The following is a 24,373-nucleotide window of genomic DNA, read 5'->3' on the forward strand; positions in this document are numbered from 1 at the left end:
AGAGCGTAGGAGGTTGTGGAATGGGCCTGACGGCGTGTTCTCCCTGGAACCCCTTGCAGCCTGGCCATCAGCAGGACCCCTTCTGGGAAAGGAGTCAGGCTGCTCCCTTACAGAGCACCTACTGCAAGCGTTGTGTCCAGCTCGGTGTTTGGCAAACAACACTTTTTTGATCCTCAAGAACACCCCTAAGGTATGCATGTGGACACCCATTACCAGACAGGGAAACTGGCCCCCTGAGGTTAGGTGGCCCTCAAGGCACGCCGAACTGCCCCCATGTGTCCTGACAGTCCCTTCTGCTTGTCCCTCCAGACTGGCCAATCTGGGGGCAGAGGGCAAGGACACCTTTATCATTGGGTCCCTGGTGCCTGGTGCGGTGCCATCTTGGCGTTTTGGGTAGGCTCTAAGCGTTGTTGAATGAGCAGAGGGGAAGTAGCTTGTCCACACAGGTGCAGTGGTGAAGCCTTTCCATTGTAGGACTCCGAGGCTCCAGGACAGCTGCTCTGTGGGTCAGAAGTAGGATCTGATTCCAGCTCTTTGGTTAATAAGTGGGATGAACACAAAATGACATATGTACCCGTTTATCTGAATCGCAACATTAATGTAGAAAAGGATTGGAAGCGACCCAAATACTCATCAATAAGGTCCCGATTAAGAAAAATGATGGCACATTCCAAACGGTGCAAATAAGAAACAAGAAAGGTTTTTGTGTACTATGTTACATGAACTTCATGGAAAACAAAAACAAAAAAAGGCAAAGATCAGTATATAATATGCTAGTTTTGGGTAAAGGGGAGAAAAATAAGATTTTGAATTTGTGTATGTGTAAACAAATTCTAGAAGGATATACTTAATGGGTGGGATGGTTAACTAGGCAGGATGGGAGGGAGAATTAACTGTTTATCTTATGCTTTTTTTTTTTTTTTAAGTATTTATTTTGAGAAAGAGACAGAGCACATGAGCAGGGAAGGGGCAGAGAGAGAGAGAGAGAGAGAGAGAGAGAGAGAGAGAGAATGAATCCCAAGCAGGCTCCACCCTGGCAGCATAGAGCCTGATGTGGGGCTCGAATCCATGAACCGTGCGATCATGACCTGAGCTGAAGTCAAGAGCTGGTCGCCTAGTCGACTGAGCCACCCAGTCGCCCCTGCTGTTTGGTTTTGAAACCATGAGAATGAACGTTAACTTCTTCAAAAAAGTAAAAAGAAAAAAAATAATGGAAGTCACTTTGGACTCGCTATTTTGTCTGTCGGGGCAACCCGTCTCCCCATCTGAACAACGAGGTGATTGGATTAGAGCAAGGCTTCATCACGTTGTGTATATTGTGTGTATGTCTGACTTTTGTGGGCTTTTCCAGGAGACACTGACCTGGTCCTAGGACGGTCTGCAGTCCCTTCTGTTGGTGGCCTCCACCTGGATCAGCTCTGGCTGTTTGAGAAAGGCCAGGGCGATGCAGAGAGCAAGGAGCCCTCTGCCGAGGTCTGAGCCTTGTTCCTGTCCCCGTGCCTGGCAGTTTGTCCTCTGAACACCCTGCCCTGGTGTGACTCAGTTGGTTCTTCCCTCAAACAGGAGGATTACAGTGAAGAGAGACTGTTCTGGAGCTTTCTGGCAAAGTGCTGCAGTTTAATAGGAAGGAAAAAAAAATGGCAGAATGTTTTCCCAGGTTATTTTTAATGCTTTTCAGTTCAGCAAACATTAATTGAGAGCTAAGTGCAAGGCAGCGTGGGGGAGTCAGAGCTCCATAACACCTCATCTCTGCTCTCCGGAGTGTGAAGTGTTGGGTGAGAAACTTGAGTGTAAAATTCCTCCTCATACCGTCCAGGACTGCACAGTTTACCTCATCTGGTCCCTCAGAGACGTGTGGGGTTGGTGGGGATTCTCCCCATTTCACAGATGAGGAAATGGAGTCTCAGTGAAGTCTTGCCCAACGAAAGCCACACAGTTCCTAAGTGGTAGAGCCTGGAACTAAACCAGGTTTTCTCTGATGCTCTTCATGAGCCCAAACACTCGTAAGCAGAACATTCCGCCACAGGAGATTTCCCGGAGGTGTGTGGTGTGGGCCAGTCTCTACCTGGAAACAGTCAGGTGAGCGCAGTCCTCAGTAAGCCTCCTTCACTGTTCGCCTTTATGGAAGGGCAGTGGAAACCTCAGGCTTACGGTCACACATTGGGTCTTAACCCCCTTTGCTGTGGTCCCAACAGTTCGGACCTCCACTGCCTGTGAAGCCCACCACCCTGCCACAAGTTAGGTGCAGAATGTCCCAGGCGTGTGTAAGGGTGGATGTGACAGCATCCTTCTCGCCACCCCTTTCTCCTGCCACCGTTTCCTCTTCTTTTCCTTCCCTTCTTTCACAAATTCTGTCATCCTCTTTCCCAGAAGAGCCACACATGCTCCCCGCTCAGGGTCTCTGCCCTGGCTGTTCCCTCCCTCTGCCTGAAAAGCTCTTCCCGTGGCTTCAAGTCTCCGCTGGAAACTCCCTTGGATAGGAAAGTGGCATCCCTCCCCACCACTGCTGTTTTCTCTTTATGGTATCTGTTCATATTACATACAGACTACATTGATCGCTTTCCTGCCTCACCCCGGTCCCCTCTGATGTGTGAGCCCACGAAGCCTGGCAAGTTGGGCTTTGCACGGTATCCCTAACGTCTGCCTAGCACAGGTGCCCAGCATCTAATAGATACTCCGTACACAGTATTGAATGGGTAAATTGTAAATTGCCCTGTGGCCTAAACAAGTAACACTTCTTTAAAGAGGAAAGAAGCAAATCATAGTCTCTTTTTTAAAGGCGAAAAGACCCAAGGCTTGTCTGTCTGCAGCGCTTCATCATACAGTATCACTCCATTTAATAATTGTTCAGCCCTGTTTAGAGCCCTCTGCAGACGGTCACTTAGAGGCCTCTGATTTGTATGCTTTGGGAGACCGCTCGCTGTTTTTTTTGTTTTGTTTTGTTTTGTTTTTTTTCCAGAGCAGCCTATTCTTTTCTGGGACAGTTGTAATGATTTAAACACTCTCATAGTTTACGTGGGGCCGAAAACTGCCTCATTGTAATTCCTGCACACTGATCTTCGTTCTCGAAGCACAGGAGAGCACGGAATAAACGCACTTCTGTGTGCACAGGACACTCCTTCAAGATAGTTGGGAAAAGATGGCTGTCGAAAGGCTCCCCCACCCTCCGGCCAAAACATCACCGGTCCCTTTGATGGTTCTCCCAGTGCCACCGTTGTCAGGGGCCTTCCCACCCTGGGTGCCTTCCTCAAGTTTGTTCTGCCTCAAGTTTCAGAATTCAAGATTTAGTCCCGTCGGAGCGGAGTGTATATAGAGACCCTGCCCAAGGAGCCTCAGTCCTTGTTGACCTGTTGCTGTCAGCACAGCCTTGGGATGACCTCGTCTGGGAGACAGAACACATTCGGTTCACTTTTACATTGTCTCTAGTCGTTGAGCCCCTCTCAGACTCTTCAAGAATCATAAAGGTTATAAGGGTTTGGTTTTGGTTTTGGCTTCTGGCATTTAAAAGAAAAAAATTTTTTAAGATGTATTTTTGAGAGAGAGAGCGCAAGCAGGGAAGGGACAGAGAGATGGGTGTGTGGGGGAGGGCACAGAAAATTGAAAGCAGGGTCTAAGCTGACAGCAGCCAGCCCCATGCGGGGCTTGAACTCAAGAACCATGAGATCATGACCTGAACTGAATTCAGACACTCTACCCACTGAGCCACCCAGGTGCCCCTGTACCTTATTTTATTTTTATTTTTTTTTAATGTTTATTCTTGAGAGAGAGAGAGCGAGCGAGCAGGGGAGGGGCAGAGAGAGAGGGAGACACAGAATCCAAAGCAGGCTCTAGGCTCTGAGCTGTAAGTACGGAGCCTGACCTGGGACTCGAACTCATGAACTTGCAAGATCATGCCCGTAGCTGAAGTTGGGCACTCCACTGACTGAGCCACCCAGGCGCCCCACCCTATGCCCTATTTTAAAAGATAGTAAACATGAATAAAGTTCTGTCTCCAAAATCCACGTGAAGAGGGTGGAACTCTGGAAGTAAAGCAAAACGTGCAGAGCCTTCAACTTTATCCTTTCTCCCGCCTCTGACTGCCTGTGTCTTTTCCTCAGTGTCTGTCTGTCCCTCTGCCTTCCATCTCCCGCCCACCCCTCGCTTCCCCCTCCCTCCCTCTCCCTCCTGCCATTGCTCCCATCCCTGCCCTCCCACTTAGTAGACAGGGGGAGCTAACACTTCCTTCTCAGCATTTCCATTGCAAATACTTTTACCCATAGCCTTTCATTTACAGGCTTAGGCTAAGGTGCACGTGTCCCATTTTTCTCAAGGAGAAAGAACGGAGATTAAATTGCTTCTCATGTGTGACCCTTGGCTAATTTGCTTTGTGGCCTTGGATAGAAAAAACTTTCAGCCCCCAGCTTTAGGCTCTTCTGCATGATGGGTTCCCATTTCTGCCCAAATCAGCGGTTTCCTATTGGTGGTTGGACATGAGGCCTTCCACACCGCACTACTTGCTCTGCTTCTGTCATTGCCAATGCCACTGTCATTTTGGGTAGAGGTGGCAGGGAAGGAGGCCAAGGTCGAGAGTTTCGACTCTGAGGCCACTGAGCCTTTCTCTGCCTCTTCGGCGTTTCCGGTCCTGCTGGGTGTGTGTGTGTGTGTGTGTGTGTGTGTGTGTGTGTGTGTGTGTGTGGAGGCGGGAGGGAGGGAGGGAGGAGGGCCAGGTTCAGGCATGGGGCTCTTTTCCTCACAGCTATTTTCTTTTTCCTCCTTTGTTTCCTCTTGCTTCCAGGAGTTCATCACGGAGAGGCCTGTGCTTTAGGGTGTGGGAGAATTGAGAACAGCCCAAGGTCTGATTCCATAATGGGCTGTGTGACCTTGGGTGAGTCACTGGGTTGGTTTTCACAGAGCTTCGTCAGTTGCCTGAGGAGCTGGAGAGGTGGTGATGATGGGGTCCTTTGGTTCTGTGATGTACTTTTTAATAGCCAGCTGCAAATTTGGCTGAGGCACGTCCAGAGGCTGTGGGACGCTTCCCATCCTCTGAGTCTGAGTCTGGGTAGTGAGGTGTCTTCTCAGATGGGCTGTGCTGCTGGGCTGGGCTGGGCAGAGGGTTGACCTGCCAGCTCATGGATCTGAGGAAGTGAATTAACTTTTGTTTTGCAGACCATTCTTCCACTTGGGGGTCCACAGGGAGTGGGTAGCAGTCAAGGTCCACACTGGGCCCTCTTTTTGGACTCTGCTGACCTGAGGACTCCAGTGGCATTTCCACATCAGACTGCCCCTGCTGTCCACAGGTGACCCCAGCCAGGCTGACAGTCCCTGAATCTGATTTCAGGAGTCCACATCAACCACATCAGGCAGCTGGGACAGAGGGCCCAGGAAGCCATGCTTGTTGATTTGTCTAGGAGTGGAACTAATGGGATGGTTTGCTTCAGAAAGTGAATTAGGGGGGACGCCTGGGTGGCTCAGTCGGTTAAGTGTCCGACTTCAGCTCAGGTCATGATCTCGCGGTCTGTGAGTTCGAGCCCCGCGTCGGGCTCTGTGCTGACAACTCAGAGCCTGGAGCCTGTTTCAGATTCTGTGTCTCCCTCTCTCTCTGTGCCTCCCCCGCTCACGCTCTGTCTCTCTGTCTCTGAAAAATGAATAAACCTTAAGAAAAAAAGTTTTTTTTAAAGAGAGTGAATTAGAATTAGGGAGGCGCCTGGGTGGTTCAGTCGGTTGGCTGAGTGTCCGACTTCGACTCAGGTCATGATCTCACTCATGGGTTCGAGCCCCACGCCGGGCTCTGTGCTGGCAGCTCAGAGCCTGGAGCCTGCTTCAGATTCTGTGTCTCTGTCTCTCTCTGCCCCTCCCCCACTCACACTCTGTCTCTCTCAAAATAAATAAACATAATAATAAAATTTAAAAAAAGGAAAGTGAATTAGGGATTAGTTAGCCTTTTAGAATCTAGAAGATTCTTCAGAGCCATCGCCACCCCCCCCCCTCCATTCTTTGCTCTAGCTTCAGTGACCCATTCCAGTTTGACCATTTAGCAAGTATTTACTGAAAGCCAGCCCCTCTGGGCAGGGCACCAGCGGGGAACACTGAGACCTCAGCCCTTGGTAATAAGCTTGTGTTTGGAGAAAAGATCACAGGAAGAAGAACTGCCAGATGCCCTCTGTGGCCGAGCAGCAGCTCTCAGAGGACCCTGGTGGAAGGAGCACTTTCCCTGGGAGACGAGTAGGATGAGTAGAATTCCGGTTGTCTGAGGATTCAATGCAGTGATGCCTGGGGAAGCACTTTGTAAACTGTCATATAGGGAAGAAATGCCAGGTGGTGCCACCGTGTTTGCTGCAGGGCAGGGAGGCTGGCAGAGAGGTGAGGTGGGGACAAGCTGCCTTGGGAAGAGGCACAGGGTTTTTGGTCCAGGAGCACTGATGGCTGGGGGGCTGGGAATCCTTCTCCGGCTTTGCAGTCCCTGTGGCCATGAAAGTCTGTGGACCAGGAGTGACGGGACGTGATAGGACATGATCAAAGCAGCGTTTTAGGAGATTGGTCAGGATTTACCCCTCTGCTCTCTGGGCCTTCCCCTTCAATCTCCTCATGGCTTTTCTGTTGCGAGGGGCCAGTGCTGTGGCTATTTAATAAGATCATTGTGAACAGTGTGGTTTTTTTATGAACCGCAGCATTGTTGAGCAGGGAATAGGACCCCGTGAGCTGAGGTGCCTGCTCCCTGCTGCCCTGGGAAAAGGCAGACATCAGATGGGACGATGCCAGACTGCTGCATTTGGAACCCAGCACCCTGGGCCTCTGGGGGCTGTTTTTGTGACCCTGGTGTGTTTTAAGAGACTACACGATTGATTTTTGTGTTTCATTAATTGCCTGGGGCCCCAAATTTCCTTTCTGGCATCCCTCAGTGATGACTCCTGAGCTCTTTTGGTCCATGAAATCTCTCACTTCCTTTTGGAGGAACAGAGGCTGAGTTTGGATGTGAGTGGGACTAAAAGTAGATGGACCCACAGAATTTTGGAGCTAGAAAGGATCTCCTCTCTGTGCTCAGGCTCCATTGTCCAGTGTGTGAATTAGGGGGCTGGCAGAAACCCAGAGAGGGATGTGGCTCTCCCCCAAGGCACACAGCAAGTCCCTGGCAAGGTGGGCACCAGGGTCCAGGTCATCTGACTGCCTGATCAGCACCCTCATGCTTCTTGTCCCTCTTTCCTCCTTCTGGTCACCATTCAGATACCACCTTCTGGGACCAGTTTCAAACTCCTGCTTCATCCAGTACCCACTAAAGGTGGGAAGGGACAACCATGGAGAGAAAATGTAGCCTGCTAGGTTGCCAACCGATCGCATCATCCACCGGAGCCAAGACCTCATCTCTCCCTGTTCCCACTACACTGCCTTCCCCCAGCAAAGTCAGACCAAGACACCCCCTCCCCACGTCCTGGGTCCAAACAGCCTTCTGGCCCTATTTTCTGCCGCTCTGGGAATACTTTGCTTCCCATACTCTTAAGGCAGACAGGGCTAGGGCAGGGGCTGGGCGGTCAGGGAAGTGGAACTGACAAGTCTTGAAGGGGAGTAGAATGTAGACTGGCCCCGGAGGGAGGAATGAGGTGTTAGGGGAGGAAAGCCAGGGCCGAAACATCAGGGAGGAGGCCCGGCTGTGCCCTGTGCCGGGGGCTCACTTGCGCCAAGCGGGCCCATGCCACAAGCCGGAAGCCCAGGTCCTACAACAGCCATCCCCGCCCGCCTCCGGTTACTGCGAGTCTGTCCTTCTGGCTGGAGGAAGCATCCGCAGTGGAACCAGCTCCTCTCTGTCTCCGAGGCAGAAACCGAGACCTCCCCGCACCCGCTGGAGGAGGTAGGGAGCCGGTTCCAGGCAGAGCAGGAGCCAGTCACAGGGTTTATGTTAATGCGGGCCCTCCCCCAGCCGGCGCTTAGCCTATTACCCGGGCCCTGGCCGACAGCTTAATTACCGCTGCAGCGCGCCTCGGCTTGCGTTCCACGGTTCCCTAAAATAATAAGGATGGCGTCACCGACTTCCCGCGGCCATGTGCTCCCACCCGTGCCTTCAGAGCTCTATTGTAGGAAACAAACAAAATCCAGACACTCAGATGCTTTTTTTTCTTGGAGAGATTTTTTTTTTTTTTTTTTTTTTTTTTTTGGTTTTAAGGTAGTGTTGGGACCCTGCCCCTTAAGTTAAGATTTTAAAAGATCTTTAAGGTGTGGAGGCCAGGGTCTTGGCTACCACTGAGGCTGCAGAATACCCTCCTGTTAGCAGAAATTCAAAAGCTATGTGGATGATTCCCCAGTCTTCCACTGGGGCGTCTGATTTCTGCTCAGAGGGGTGGTATGGGGTAGCTTGACAGAAGAATCACCCAGCTCAAGGTTCCTGGACTCGGGGCCAACTCTGCACCTTGCTCTTTCCTCTGGAAAAAAAGAGGGCTAAACTTGACCAGCATTTTACACACGGTGGATCGCATTAAAAAAATCGCATTAAAAAAAATTTTTTTTTCTTTAATGCAACAGAAAACAGTAATTGTAATAGGGTACGTTTCGTTTCGGTGTGCATGTCTCGTATGCACAGGACATGTGTGCACTGAGCCAGGGTATAAATATATTTTTACTGTGGGTTGTGGTCAGAAAGCCACTGACCTAGATGATCCCAAAGGCCTTTCCAGCTTTCGAAATGTCTGACTTTTCTCCCAGAGCCTGACTTTCCCCTCCATGGAACCTGACTGGGTTTTGGCAGGTCTTGCCACACAAGACTGTTAAGCCGAACTAGAGTTTGGCCTTCTAGCCAGAAATGGGATCTGCAGCGGGGGATGGCCCATTTAAAAGCTGACCTATTTAAAACCCACGAGCACCAAAAAAACTCGGGGTCAATTTGATTTGAGTCTCGTCTTCTGTGCAAGACTGGAACCTGAAAACTAAATTGGTCGGGGACGGACAGGTAAAGACCAAAGCTACAAATATGTGTTGCATTCTTGCTCAGGGAAAGAAAAGAAAATCGAGACTCGAGGCCAGTGGGGGAAAACAATGCCAAAAACGAGAGGTGTAGATGTAAGGTCGAGAGGGGTATATTTTGGGCCTACTACCTTAGTTCTCCAGAATGTTAAGAGGCTTCGTGCATTCCATGAGAGACAGCTTTGGTGGCTCAGATGTGGCGGCTTGCCTTTGTTCCCATTCTGGTGGCATGGCTGTGGACACCGTGGTAAAGGTGGCTTGTGGATCACGGAGAAGGCAAGTGGCTTTTTCCAAACTGGGAATGCTCTAAGTGCATTCATTATTTCACTTAATCCAGCCCTAGGTGATGGGCACTGTTGTCACTGGAGGAAGCGGAAGCTCAGGAGAGGTGAGATGAGCTAGCAAGTCGAGAATGTGGACTTGAGCCAAGTCTCTCTGACTCCAGAGCCTGCCTTCTGTCCACCTCTCCACGTTGCCTCCGGAAGTGCTGGGAAAATAAAGAGCTGTTCTCACTAAAGCTTCCTTCTCTCTGGCTCTGGCCTTCAGAGGGCTCTGTTTTAGGCCCAAGCTGTCCATTTAAATCAGGGCCAGCTGATCACGGGCATGTGACCTGTGCTTAGGAGGGCCCTCCCTTGGGCTCAATGCGCTGCTGTCGCGGGTTTGGAGCTCTTAATAATTTTTGACCAAGAGGGCTCATGTTTTCATTTTGCACGAAGCCCTGCCAACTATATAGCCAGTCCTGGCTTTGATATAGTACATCCCCTTTCTTGGGTCCCTCCTGTCTTCCTTTAACATGCCTGTCCCGTCTGGGGCAGAGGCATTTGAAGAATGCACTCTGTCCCAGCCTTCGGTCTGCTACCTGGCACGCTGCTCTGAGGTTATTTACCAGCCGTCTGCCTCCTCCCAGCCGCCACCACACCTCTTGCTGGCAGGGACCCCGCTGCGGCTCACTGGCTCACCGTTGCCTCTGAGTCCCCTCAGCATTTACCCAGGTGAACAGTGTCATAGGAGCACCCTTGGTGGAGGGAGGGTTTTTTTAATAGGCGAGAGATTGGCGTGCAGAGCACCGGGTCAGGTCAAAAGGAGTGTGCGCAGCTGGCCTGCCTCCTGGGGGACACAAGGCACGTGGAAAACGTTGTTTGTTAGAGGTCGGGTTCATTCAGTGTATAGGGGACCCGCGACACTGTAAGTTTGACTCACTCTGTACTCCCGGCACCTAGTGCTGTGCCTGGCACGGTAAGCAGGACATTTGTTAAGCAGTTGCTCTGGTGTCCGCTCCCCGCTAGGCTGATTACGGGGAAGGACAGTCCCTGACCTCTAGGAGGATCGGATGCTTAATACACGATTAAATGATTCATGTGGCAGCTGCCCTCAGTGCCCTGGGATGCTCAGAGCTGGGTGTGGGGAAGGTTTCCTGGGGAGGGGGGGGGCCTGAACTCGATTTGTGATGCAAGGGTGAGATTGAGGAGAGGTCAGAGTGGAGGGCCCACTTAGGTCAGTGTAGGAACTTGGAGCCCCCCGTCCCTCCCCCCCCCAAACACACACACACACACACACACACACACACACACACACACACACACAAGGAATGTGTTCTAGGCTGGGGTTTGTACTTCACAAGTTAAACAGATCCCATTCTCCTCTTTCCGCAGAGGCAGAGCCCAGCCCTCAGGGACAGAGTCAGGGTCCTCAGCCAGCCAGGTCCTTGACCGGTTTGTGTAGTCCAGTGCACCCCCCGCTGTCACAGAGACCCCGCTGGGAGGCAGAATCGGACTTAGAGTGACTTCGATGACTGTGATCAGGACTGTGGTGTAGAGAATAGAGAGGAAATGGTCACATTTGAGAGAGCTGTGAAGACAAGATTTCACAGTTTTGAAACAAGCAACGGGTTGTTCCTTAGAGTAATAATGTGTTTGTGTTTAGCACGGACGTTTCAGCTCCCATTGGTGAGAAATGATTGCTGTGTCCTTGCTTTGGGGACAAGTTTTTCAGGAAATGCTGGAGCCGGACAGTCTGATTTCTTGGGAAGCTTCAGTGGCCTCCCCACTGACCTCTCGCGAGGGCTGAGTGTGAACATGCAGACTCCTCTTGGGTGTTGACACCTGAGGAGTGAAGCCTAGAATCCTGTGTAGTTTTGTCCATGGGTGTTTGAAAAGCTTCTGCTACCAGCAGAGTAAGCCAGTTGTTGGGCTAGAGAACAACCACATTCAGATATTTTTAAAGGGCCAGTGAAGCTTGGGAGAGAGTCTCAACCCAAAGTACAAATTTCCAGTTTAATTTTAACTTTGCACTTAGCTCACACCCAGGATTTGGCAGGGGGAAGTGGACCTTAATTTTTTTTTTTTTTCTTTTTTAAGGCGAACACACCCTGGATGTAACAGGGATATGTTCTCTGCCTGGAAGGGCTTGGAGTGGCGGCCACCGCACAGAGACGGGAGGAAGTGGGTTGGAATTGGATCAGGAGCTCAGAGTGGATTTGAGGAGCGCTGGGGCTGGTTAGATGTTTGCAAACGTGGGAGTCTGTCCTGGAGCTCTAGGAAAGGGCCACCCTCTGTGGACCCAGGGGGACCCGGGGGACGGGCATGGAATGACTCCAGATCACCTCTTGGGCCGGTGTTTTTGTTTTTTCCTGTTTGGTCACCTTCAGGCACTTCACAGGCGGCTTACCTGCCATCCCCAAAGTGACAGTCACTCCCCAAAGCAGCAGTGGGTTTCCCCCTCGTGGTTTTTGGGCTTTTTGGTGATATCAGCAGCCGCAGTGTCTGAACCTTGCCCTTCTCTCACATCTTTGATCTCACCCCAAACACTGCCGAAACTCTTGCCAGGAAGGAAATGCAGAAACCAGTGGTGGTCCCAGAGGCCCCGCAGACCTGACCTATAACTGGCCACTGCTGGCACTCCAGAGGGCATAGACTTGCCCAAGCGGCTGGAAGCAGCCTCTTCCCGCTTGGCAAGAGCAGGGTGCCAGGTCCCCCAGCCCCTCTCCACATCCTTGCTCCCTAATCGCAGTGTCATCTGAAGGAGGGCTGGCTTGGATTTTGTGTTGGTTACAGAGGAAGTGTAACCAGGGCGGGGACTGCCAGGAGCGGTCCCCACCCTGCTGGTGGACCTGTTGGAAGGGGCTTCAGGAGAGCTTATAGGGTTGAGTTGGGGGAGTCTGGGAGAGCGCGCCTCATATTTGGGAACATCTGAGGACCAGTCGGGAGTCAACACTGACCACCTTGGTTCACTGCATGGGGTCTTATGTCCATTCCAGGGGCCATTAGGATAGGTGGTTCTGATGTGGCTGTGGAATGGGAAAATCCCATTCCCACCAGTGAACCAGCTGGTGCCAGCAAAGCACTTCAAGAGGGCCTGTGCAGGCTCTGGAAAGATCTGATGGTTCCTATTAATAAAAACATTAGTGGTAGCCGCTTGCATATCATCCCCCGGGAGGAATGGCCCCCAGTTGGCGGTCGTGTGGGGTGCCGGGACTGGGACCCTGTGCCTGTCCGTAGAATTCCCAGGCAGCGCCGTGCCTCTCTGGAAAAGAGGCCGACTTCCGGGAGGAATTCCCCTGACTCCCAGCCCCACCACCCCCATCTCTAAGGCTTTCTTTTCCTTGGCAAATGGTCATTAAGAGGAGAAGCCCTTGACCCGTCTGGAAAAACCACATGTCTGAAATCTTTGAGGGTGGACTGGAATCCCTGCTCGTATTTGTCTTTCTCTGGTGGAGCTCCAAGAGTCTGCAGCGCCTTCCGAAGACCGCAGGCCTTGTGGCTCCAGAGTTTGGTGCAGATGAAGGAGGTGGGCCTACCCCCTTCCCCGGCACTGTGAACCTCCCTCCGTTTGCCCTGCTCCCCTAAGGCCTGGCTTCCTGGCTCTACGCTGATTTCCTGCCCTAGGGCAGAAGGCCTCTCAGGATTTATTCCCAGGCACTCTTGCCAGTGACCTTGAGAAGGTGGCTTGACCTGGACATCTGGCCTCTCCTGGGGACTGAGGGAGTGGAAAAGGATTTAACTTCTCCCATCCCAGATCCGAGGGGAAAGGCAGGACTTGGCGGCCATTGCCTAGGCCCAGAACGGGTCAGCTCTGGGAAGGAGCTCCTGCGCCTGGCTTTGCCCTTCCTGGCAGATTGCCACTGTCGCTGGGCTAGGCACACCACCTCTGTCTGCCAGGGAAGAAGAAAGCAGGGGAACTGTGGGGGCTCTGCAGTCCAGATGTGCCCCGAGCGCCCCTGGTCTGCCCGCTGACAAGGGTGGGCTGAGAAGGGGCCCAGCAGGCCCACTGTCGATTCTGTCCCCCCAGGTTTCTGCTTGGCCTCGAGACGCCTGAGCAGGAAGGAGGATTGGAGGACTGTGGCAAGCCGGTCATCCTGGGCCCGGCAGGAAGGTCTAAGCAAATTGGCCTGCTCAGGGGGCCGGAGGAGCTCTGGACAGGGGCTGGTTAGAACAGAAGGCCATCTGCTTGTCCAGGAGAAGAAAAGGCTCTGAGGGGCTCGAACGGTGTGGGACTGCCATTTGGAAGAACTAGATCGTACTGTCTGAACCATCTGTGACCAATCAGAACCTGTAGGGGGAAGTCCTAGGGGGGCAGCAGATCCCGAGATGGTGATGTGTGTTTCCTTGAGGCTGTGGGGAGCAGACAGGTGGGGGTGTTGTGTCCAGCACCAGATGCGGCCAGGAAGTTACCTTTAAGGTGCCCGCCAGCCCTGGGTGGCCAAGGAGCAGCCAGACTGCTGGGGCAGGAGTGGGTCACCGGGGCATCCTCCTGGAGGGCTGGGCACCCCGGCTTCCCTTGCTGACTCCCCAGAGACGTTGAGGCCTGGGACTTGATGTGTTCCTCAGCTTGTCTCCCCACCGTCTGTCCTGGAGCCTGGAATCTTCCCTTCAGCCAAATCTACCTTTTAACCACCTAATGAGAAGTTGCTTTTCATGAGTCTTTTTTTTTTTTTTTAAATAAAGGAACTCAGTTTTTTTTTGGGGGGGGGTGTTTTGAACGTTCATTTATTTATTTTGAGAGAGAGAGAGCGGGGAAGGGGCAGAGAGAGAGGAAGAGAGAGAGAATCCCAAGCAGGCTCCACACTGACAGCAGAGAGCCTGAGGTGGGGCTCAAACTCACAAACCATGAGATCATGACCTGAGCCAAACTCGTCTTTCTACATCATCAGAAATAAAGGATTTGGACCCAGATTGGAGTAAGAAGAGAAGAGAAAAGAATCTAAGAACTCCAGTGGCAAAATTGCCTCCAGGGAGTTTTAAAGAAGGGCCAGACAGGGTCACAGAGGTGCTTCCAAAGACTGACTTTTTGTACTTTGACGACCTCAGCATGCGTTATGGGGCCGTCCTAGGGTTGCGGATTTCCATTCTTTTCCTTTCACATCTATGCTCAGGGCCCGGAAGAGCAGGGTCTAGAGATGCACTATCCCGTATGGTAATTCTAAGTATCCTTTTACATTTAAATTAAGGAAAATGAAAGTGAAAACTCAGTTCCTCAGTCTCACCAGCCGGGTCACAGGTGCTTAGTGGCCACCCTCGGCTAGCGCCTCCTCTCTTGGCCAGAGCAGGAGGCATCCATCGTTGCAGGAGGTTCTGTTGCACGGGGCTGGTCTAGAGAACGGAGAGTGGGGGGCCCCCTAGTCTGCGGCCCCTACCAGGGGCCAGGCCAAGTGGGTGACTGTGGTGACGAGTGGGCAGGCTCTGGCCAGTGAGTTGGTGAGGGTGGTGTACGTGTGTGTCTTGGGCCCCGTCCGCACGCCGAGGGTCACAGGCACACGGAGGCAGAAGGAGGGGAAGTAGCTGGCCGTGGGAGGTGGTCAGGCTGAGGCCACAGGGCCTGGGAGGAGGGCGGTGGGGATCCGACGGTGTGGCTGGTGCTGGTGGGAAGCTGGGGACTGTGGCGGCTTATTTTTAAGGGGAGTTTTGGAGAAGTGTGGCCGTGGCGTTGGAACGAGACCACCATGCCCGGAGCGTGTGCCCACCCCCTCCGTCCTTCCCCTCAGGACCGCAGACGGCAGGAGGACCCGGGTGGGTGCTGGCCGCACGATGCCCCTGAAGAGACAGAGGAGGTGCAGCCTGCAGTGTAGGACGGACTGACTGCTCTTTGGGTCTGACCGCCCGCTGGCCTTCCCTTTGCAGGTGAAAGAGCTCGTCCTGGACAACTGCCGGTCAATCGAAGGCAAAATCGAGGGCCTCACAGATGAATTTGAAGAACTGGAGTTCTTAAGTACAATCAACGTAGGCCTCACCTCAGTCGCAAACTTACCAAAGTTAAACAAACTTAAGAAGGTAAATAGGGTCTAGGACTGTGCACGGGGAGGAGGGGAGAGGGTCACTCGTTGCTTGGTGTTGAGGGGGCGCGAGCGAAGGTGAGGCGGCCGCGTGCGCCAACACGCCCGTGGTCGAGGCCCTCAGATGACTTTGAGGGCTGGGCACCCTGGGCCCTCCGCCTTCGTGTTAAGAGCTCTTTCTGCTTTTCCCCTCCCTGCCCTGTTTAGCTTGAACTAAGCGATAACAGAATCTCAGGGGGCCTGGAAGTATTGGCAGAAAAGTGTCCGAACCTCACGCATCTAAATTTAAGTGGCAACAAAATTAAAGACCTCAGCACAATAGAGCCACTGGTGAGTCTTTCGGGTCCTCGGGTCCTTCCCTCTCCTCGGGGCGGGAGGGGGGAGGAGTTGATATCAGGGAATACTACTTTTGCGTTTGTAGAATGTTTGGGGTTTGTTTCTTTTCTTTTTTCTTTCCTTTCCTTTCCTTTCCTTTCCTTTCCTTTCCTTTCCTTTCCTTTCCTTTCCTTTCCTTTCCTTTCCTTTCCTTTCCTTCTTCTCACTTCTTTTACGTTATTTGACTCTCGTGTGCTATGAGATCAACTTGGAGCTACTATTTCTGCCTTGTCCGCAGAGAAGCTGAAGCCTAGCGAAGTTAAATGGCTTGAGCAAGTTCACACTGCCAGAGTGGGTAGTCAGGGGGCCGGGGTGGGGTAGGACCCTGTCCTCAACTTCTGGTCCAGTGCTTTTCTTCTTACAGTTTCTGCTCAGCTTTGGGAACCTGAGCTTGGTTCATAGTCCCTCGCTGGGGAGGGAGGAGCCACCCAAGAATTAAGCTGCCCCTGGGAGTAGCCCACCTGTTTTCTCCTTGGATTGCTGGCCTGAGGCTGGTACCCCCAAATGGTGGGATGGCCCCCTGGATGGCACAGAATGGCATGGGGCAAGAGCCTCGATGCAGGCCTTGCTCTGAGGGGCAGAGAGCGACTGAGCCATGGTCTCTAGTCCTTGGTGTGATAGTGACCAGGGCCTCAGAGACGCGGGCCGTGTTTCTGGCTCCTGTTCATTTCCATAGAGCTGAACACACCCCAGACTTCATGGGTTTACTCACCAGAAAGGGATAAGGCATGGTCACAATAACAATTTCTCCATTACCTGGATCTGAGTGAGTGTGTTCCCTTGATTTCAGCTGTCCTTGACTAATAGCTTTCTTGACATACGGAAATACTTACACGTTAAATAAGCATTCTTACTGCGAACACACACGTAAGAACCCTCTCACAAGCCATCCACCTTAGAGTCAGGGAAAGGTCATGAGGGTATTTTGCCAAGTTTGCCACACTTTCTAGGTTTACAGAGTAGAAGTTGGGGCATCCCTCAGTTCGGGTTTGTAGGGTTCTTGTCCAAAAGGCACTCCCTGCCCTCTGTGGACGCTCGAGGGGCAGGTTGATGGGCCAGAACGGCAGAACCAGAAGCCGGCACATCTTTCCCAAGCTCTGACTTCGCCAGCTGTGGCGTGGAGTCAACTACGAGTATATGCGGCCCACAGAACTTCTCTTTAGGTCTTCCACCAACCTCCTAGGGCAAAGCAAAACTATTTGGATCTACCTGGAAGCCTTGATTTCGTGATTTCATAGGAAGATCTTTGAAGTTCTGTATATGTGTATTTTGGGAGGCAGGTGTAGAGGCCAAGCGTATGTGTATATAAAACATGGTGATTCGGCTTACGATGAAAGGTCTGACCTAGACAGACAGACAGACACACCCTATTCTTCCTGCACAGACCACACATGGTTTTGGAGCTTCTCCTTCCCTGGTTATCAATGTGATTGATGCCTTACGCTCACCTCCTCAGGCTGGGGAAGGGTGTTGGGCTCGCCCACCCAGACCACAGCCCAGACTCCTTCCCTGCCTGCTGAGAATGACTTCTCGCTCCTGAGATCTTGAGAGCAACTGAACATTAGTAATCACTTCTTCCTTATCGGGGCTGTGAGGATAAACTGAGTTAATACCTAGTGTGCTATGTGAATGGCCGTCGTCCACACCATCATTAGTAATAGACACATCAGGAGTCTCTTTGTTCGTGGCGCCTTTTTCGTTCCCCTCTGGCTCCTTCGTCACAGGGGCAGCCGCAAAGCTCTTGGCTGGAGCCCCAGGGAGCCCCAGGTTAATTTGAAGCTGGTCACTGACACGGCCAAAGCTGTGTTTGCAGACTAAATGTGTTGGCCTTGGATGGAGCTTCAAAGGCCCTGAAGTCCGCCCTCCCATTTTCCAGGTGAAGGAACTGAGGCCCACCAACCAGGGTGACGGGGCTGGGCAGAGCAAAGCTGTTTCCTCCACCTGGCTCAGTCCCCCCTCCTGCTTCCCCCCTGCCCTCCCGCCCTCCCACAGATCATTCACTGTCGACTTCATGTCTCTGCTTGCAGAAAAAGTTAGAAAACCTCAAGAGCTTAGACCTTTTCAATTGTGAGGTGACCAACCTGAACGACTACCGAGAAAACGTGTTCAAGCTCCTCCCACAGCTCACGTATCTCGACGGCTACGACCGGGATGACAAGGAGGCCCCCGACTCAGACGCCGAGGGCTATGTGGAGGGGCTGGACGACGATGAGGAGGACGAGGATGGTGGGTGTCGGGGGTGGGGTGGGGTGGGGAGAGTGGGGCTGCTTTGCTGCCACCATCCCTCATCTTCCTCACTGGGGCTCGAACCCCAGAGAGGCATCGTGACACTGCCTGACAGTGCGGTAACTCTTTAAGAAATCTAACTAAACCTTCCCTTCCGGTTTTTCCTCTTTTCCGAAGTCCCCACCCCCGGAATGAGATCCTACAGTGTCTCTCTGTAGTGTGACTGTGACCGTGACCGTGGACTCCCCAGCCCAGGGCTGGTGAGCGCACAGAGGAAGGTGGGGTGTGGCCTGAGGGTCCCATTCACCTGGGTGTCCAGCAGTGGAGATGAGGTCATGAGCTGGAGAGGTTGTGGGGCCCCCTGGTGGCTGCAGCCCACAGGACCACAGGCGGGACCTGCAGGGTGTGGATGCTGGAGCCCCAGGGGCCCCCAGGGGCCCCGGAAGTACAAGAGGCTGCTTCGCGTGGCATGCTGGGCCCCCTGGTGGTCCGGGGAGGGTGAGGTTGAGCCGTGAGCGGCAGGACCTGCAGGGAGGAAGGAAGGAAGAAAGGAAAGGAGCGTGTCCCGTCTCCTTCCCCCCTGTGCCAGCGTAGTGTAGTTTCCCAGCGGGTTCTTGATGGCCACAGTAACAGAGAGAGTTGAGACATTTGGCCCATTAATTCAGACATAGGATTTTTGAGTTTCCTTGTTAGGTCAGATACTCAAGACACCCATTTGCCTTAGTTTATTCCATCTTGTGGTATGACAGGAAGGGCCCAGGACAGGAGTCCTGAGGCCAGGTTTCTAGGCCCACCTCCGTGGCTAACTCTGACGTATGACCTTGAACAAGTCACGTCCCCCCTCAGGGACTCGGATGTTCACCTTTAAAGCAAGGAATTTGGCTAGATGCTCTTGGCAAATGAATTGACTTCTCTGCCTTCCTAGACCCTGTAACTTGTTCCTCTGATCCAGCGAGTTCTCTGTGGGCTGAGCCTCCACCCAGTCTCGTTTTTGTACAACTTGGGAGGAGGGTTTAGCTTTTGGATGACCCTAGGGTGTGTTCAGTCACACTGGGGCTTCCAGGCTTTGGGCCTGAGTGGGCGTGGGAAGGTCCTGGGCCCCACGCGAGACTACCTGTACGGAACACCCGTGCACAGCCTGGGCGCGTGCTGTGAGGGAGGCGGGCTCACCACCAGTTCCCTTGTCCCCATTTCTGCTGCACAGAGGAAGAGTATGATGAAGATGCTCAGGTAGTGGAAGACGAGGAGGATGAAGAGGAGGAGGAGGAAGGAGAAGAGGAGGACGTGAGTGGAGAAGAAGAGGTAAGAGGCTGAACCGGGCAGGGGCACCAGCTCCCAGAGTCCCCCTTACTTGCTGCCTATGACTCTGTTCAACTTAAAGGCCTCAGTGATCGGCCTTTGGCAGCCACGAAACCCTGGTTGGGGAAACGAGACCATTTCGGGGCCTTTTATGGGGCTGCTATGGGGGAGTCCAGGCTTGCAGCCAGCCCCAGGAGAGGAAGAGGGAGAAGATTCTGGAGGCAGGTCAGGAGGGGAGCCATGTGCTGATGGAATAAACCCAGCCCTGGTTTATATGCGAAAATTAGTTCTTAGGGAATCCACATCCTTATTTTCTGCCTTTTTGCATTCATACGTTAATTCAGATATTTACTGAGCACTTAGAGTGTGTTAGAGAAAATCAAAGACTGCTTTGAACTCATGGGTGATAGGAGAAGGCCCTGCTTGGTGCCATTCAGAGTGACAAGGGTCCCTAGCACACGTGGAAATAATGCTGTGATCCTAATACATTGGCTTGCTCCCAGCGTCTTGACAAGGTTTGTGCGTGTCTGTGAGGGTTACTAATAGCACAGTCTGAGGAGGGCGGATCCCAGCTCTACCATTTGCTGGCTCTGTGTCCCTGGACAAGTTCCTTAACCTTTCTGAGCCTATTTCTTCATCTGTAAGATAGGTATTGTTTTACATCTGAGTTGTAAAGAAGGATCAATTCAGTGAATTCTTAAGAGAATATAAAAATTTGTAGGTAATAGCACTTACTATTTTAGGCTTTTACACCCTTCTCCAAGGTCTTGTGCTAGGTTTTGTGTTTGGATGTTCGGAGTCTCTCTGTAATAGTCATTTTCCGTGACTTGTTCAGAATTCTAAATCAGCTCTTTCTGATTACAAAAGTTAGACCCGGAAGGGCGCCTGGGTGGCTCAGTCAGTTAAGCCTCTGACTTCGGCTCAGGTCATGATCTCACAGCTCATGGGTTCAAGCCCCGCATCGGGCTCTGTGCTGACAGCTTAGAACCTGGAGCCTGCTTTGGTTTCTGTGTCTCCCTCTCTCTCTGCCCTTCCCCTGCTTGCACTCTGTCTCTCTCTCTCTCTCAAAAATAAATAAACATTAAAAAAACAAAAATTTACACCTGGAGAGGCTGAAAGTGAGAACAACACGGACAGGGTACCTACCTTCTCCGATTTCCTGTCTCTATCCTGCCACAGACCCATTTGGACAGGATCTCCTGCCCACCCCAAACTCAGGAGAGGCACAAGGCAAGGCAAATAGAAAAAGATCGGCCTTGTTCCCGCCTAGTTCTGCTGCTGGGTTTCCCTTTTCCCTAGGTGTAGGCTGCAAGAATATTGCAAATATTTAAAAAATAAAGACTTAGAAAAACAGTCCCCCCCCCCCCCCAGGACAGGGCAGTAAGTCATGTTGGCTAATGGATTTTTCATCTTGCGCTTCCTGTCACAGGAGTCCCAACGTGCAGGGTTTTGTTGTGTTTTTTTTGTTTCTTTTTTTTTTTGTAATCTCATTGACCATCTGCAAGAGTTCTAGCTTCCAGTGAAGTTGAACTTACACACAGACCAAAAAAGTCTTAGCAGACAGACTGAAAAACTATTTGGTGATCTTCTAAAAGGGTATGTCTCTTGACAAAAAGAAGGTTCTCATCAAGATCTTTTTATTTATTTTTTTTAAGTTTACTTATTTATTTTGAGAGAGAGAGAGAGCATGAGCAGGGGAGGGGCAGAGAGAGAGGGAGAGAGAATCCCAAACAGGCTCTGCACTGTTAGCTGAGACCCTGATGTCAGGCTTGAACTCACAAACGGAGAGATCATGACCCGAGCTGAAACCAAGAGTCAGACGCTTAACTGACTGCCCCACACCAGGTTCTTCTTAAACTATGGGCTGGTTGCCTGGTGCTTTAGGAACAGTGTTCAACATGTAGAGATTCAGCTAGCATAGGACTTCAGAAGCGGCGTGAAACAGGGATCCTGTGCTGAGAATGAATTCACACACCTTGCTGAATCTCAAGGAGCCGGGAATGATGTCCTCCAGGGGCCTGGGATTGATCGTCCCCTCCGAGTGATCCAAGTGTGCAAGGCGGTGGACAGGCTGGGTAGCGTGAGGTTGAACTTGCCCACAGAACCTGGGTTTGCTAAAACCGGGGTCTTCCCTTGAAGCGAAAACTACTTGGAGGGCAAATAAAAGCACGGCTGGCTTGTGCATGACAGAGTCGGCTTGGGGAAGTTTCTCTCCCGAGAGCGCACAGATTGGAAAGCTGCTTGAGTTACGGGGACTCCGGGTCAGAATTCTGAACTGGGGTAGCATCTGCCATCCCCCCAACATTGTTTGCAGATACTGTGTGTGATGTGGGCGGTTTCTTCTGGAGAAGGGGTTCAGAGCTTTGTCATTTTCTCAAAGGGATCCTTGATGCAAGAGAACGTCTGCTTTGGATCCATCCAGGGGTGGCAGGTTCTTGTGAGGCTCTGAGAGGCCCCCACCTTCTCGATCTCACTGTCTGGGGAAGTGGCCCCTTCAGCGGGTCCCTGGGCCAGGGGCATCACTAATGTCTGCTGTCTGTATTCTCTTCCAGGAGGATGAAGAGGGTTATAACGATGGGGAAGTAGACGACGAGGAAGATGAAGAAGATGTTGGTGGTATGGCAGCCTTTTTCCTCTCAGCTAGCCTGGCCCCCTCGGTCGGCAGCGGACCGCACAGGCCCTGGGGACCTGCCCGAGGGTAGAACACACCCATCCGGGGCCCCCGTGCCTCCCTGGCTTGCAGATCTGCCCCCTCAGATCTGCCAGGGAGGGCCCAGCTTCCCAGACGTATGGTCCCCTGGTTTCCCAGCAGGTGGGTCGAGTGAGAGGCAGGCTCAGTGTTTTAACCTAAACGCCTTTTCCTTCCTCTTCCAGAAGAAGAAAGGGGTCAGAAGCGAAAACGAGAACCTGAAGATGAGGGAGAAGACGATGACTAAGTGGAATAACCTATTTTGAAAAATTCCTATTGTGATTTGACTGTTTTTACCCATCCCCCCCCCCGAAATCCCGCCCCCCGAAACTTATTTTTTTCTGATTGTAACGTTGCTGTGGGAACGAGAGGGGAAACGTGTACTGGGGGTTGTGGGGGGAGGGAGGGCGGGAGGGGGTGGAATAAAATACTATTTTTACTGCCACTCTTTATTTTTTTCCCCTACTTTTTCTTTGTGTCTGGTTTTGTCCCTGTAAATGCGATAGCTAAGGTACACACCAAGTGAGCATTTGTTTCTTACTCTCAAAGAGGATGGTTTGGAGGGCTCTTCTGTCTCCTGGTACTTCCGGAGTCTCTGGAGTCAGTTGGAAGGTCGTGGCTGGCCTCCGTTTGGTTTCTCGAAGCCCAGAAGGCGCTGAGCACCAGCCACGTCTTACCTCTTGTGCTCCTTCCCGTGATTTCTGCATTTCTTGGGCCTGCTAGAGGCATCCAACGCCCTGGTTTGTAAATAGCAACCTAAAGGCGTATTTTGGCACTGGTTGGGGGACATTCCCCGTCTCTCATTCCTTTCCCTCTTCACAGATGGTGGTGGGCTTTGCTCTGTGAAGAAGACTGTGGCGTCACTCTTCAGAGCTATGAGCCAGAGAGCCGAAAACAGCAGGCTTATGGGTTATGAGTAGAACGGATTCGGTCATGACAATTAAAAGAGAAGAAGCAAACCCTCAAACTTCAACCTCTTTAAAATAAGATTAAGGAAACACAAAACTGTCCTATCTTGTTCTGTAAAATACTCGAACGCCTTGTTTCACAAAAAACGACCAGAGAATTCTTCCACGTGTCCTTCTGTGCTTAGACCGTTTTTACAAACCTAGGCACGGGAGGCAGTGCTGCATGTCGGCTGGGTTTTTTTTTTCATACACCCGAGCACGGATAAACTAACACAAAATTGTATTTTCTTACCTAGTGGAAATCTGAAATGACTGCAAATTCCTAGTGAGTGTACAGGTTTGCTTTCGTGTCCCCCTTCTGGATTGCTTTAGAAGTGACGTGTTTTTTCCTAGCCCGCGTTTCATCTGTACAAAAGAACATCTGCACCGGTTTTTCCCCTCCCCCTCAGAAGAGCCAAACTTTGAGTTTTATGTCTGTTTGTCATTGATAAATTTCAATAAATCTTTTTATACAATTTTTTTGGGGATGGCTTCTTTGAGTCCAGCAGGCCATTGATCGTTCTAAGATGCATTCCAGATAACCTGCTAGCTGAGGCGGGGAAGCGTTAGCATCGGTTACCCGATTAAAATAGCTTCTTTACAGAGTATGCAACCTGGTGCCAAGTTTGGAGGCTTGGGGTTCTCAAAGCCAGGCTCAGTGGTGTGCGGTCTTCATTGAAAGCTTCGTCTTCAGAGTAAAAACCCAAAAGATGTAAAGCTAGAAAAAGAGCTCCTCGAACACCGAAACAGTCACCCAAAAGTGAGGCCAACTTTGGGACCTTATTTTGAGTTCTCTTTCGTGGTTCTGTTGGAAAGAATACTCACCTGAAGCCCCCGGGGATGGATAAAACAGATTTGTTCCTTCTTTCCTTAACCACCGTTTACGGTAATTTCTCTTACCTCTGAAGAGTTCAAAAGCATGGATCTTAAATGGCTATGTAGTTGTCCATTAACTATTCTGACCCGCTTGATTCTCAGTCTAACCACGTGGTTAGAGGTTTGAGTTGTTTCTCACTTCCCCCTGCAGCGGTTCTGTTCTACTTTTTGTGGATTTCTCCGCACAGAGCCTTAGAAGCAGGGTCGTTGAACCAAAAGTTGGACATTTCTAAGGCTCCCGTGCAAGGTTCTGTGTTTTCCAGGAGGATCACGCCATGGTAGAATACTGTGGTAGTTAATGCGTATGCACGTTATGTTCATTCTCTGCCTTACGTCTTTGAACCCTGAGTTCTAGCAAGGCCTGGTTCTGCGTGGTTCCAGCAGAATGAGGTGCTTCTTGGGGAGAGACTGACCCACCCCGTCTCTGGGCGGTGCCCAGACACCTGCTGTCCTCTTCTTTGGCAAAGACATCCTCCAGCCCCAGGTGGAAGGCGGGGAAGATGACCTCCCAGAGGCCAGGTCCCATGCCAAGCAACGGGGTGGTGAAGATCAACTGGTGGGCGTGCTCTGTGCCTCCCGGAGCCGGCCACAGAACATGGGGAGGGGGTGAAGTTGAGAGCGTCTCCGACCTGGCCCTGGGTGTTCTGACCCTGACTGCCTCCTTGGGGGCTTTAGACACTAGCTGACTCATGCAGATAATGGACATACATGCTATAAAATGTAAGGTGAAATGCATAGTGATGACTGGGTTAGTGTTGATGGGAT

At 51.8% G+C, this 24,373-nt stretch overlaps 1 protein-coding gene across 5 annotated transcripts in view; it reads left to right on the forward strand.

The window, feature by feature from the left end:
* Positions 1-23,210, forward strand: part of ANP32A (acidic nuclear phosphoprotein 32 family member A) — a 39,699-nt gene extending 16,489 nt beyond the window's left edge. For 4 of the 5 annotated variants that reach the window (XM_003987005.6, XM_006932438.5, XM_045059117.1 and 1 more), the window contains exons 2-7: positions 15,045-15,194; positions 15,404-15,526; positions 17,599-17,797; positions 19,002-19,099; positions 21,649-21,712; positions 21,971-23,210. In XM_003987005.6, coding sequence (XP_003987054.1) covers positions 15,045-15,194; positions 15,404-15,526; positions 17,599-17,797; positions 19,002-19,099; positions 21,649-21,712; positions 21,971-22,032 — 696 coding nt within the window. In that variant the 3' untranslated portion in view covers positions 22,033-23,210. Of the gene's footprint in view, positions 1-12,690; positions 12,715-15,044; positions 15,195-15,403; positions 15,527-17,598; positions 17,798-19,001; positions 19,100-21,648; positions 21,713-21,970 lie in introns of those variants that run through there. The other variant, XM_023255131.2, reaches the window with a different exon arrangement.
* The last annotated feature ends 1,163 nt before the right edge of the window (positions 23,211-24,373 follow it).

This window comes from Felis catus, chromosome B3 (assembly GCF_018350175.1).
Source record: "Felis catus isolate Fca126 chromosome B3, F.catus_Fca126_mat1.0, whole genome shotgun sequence".
Lineage (NCBI taxonomy): Eukaryota > Metazoa > Chordata > Mammalia > Carnivora > Felidae > Felis > Felis catus.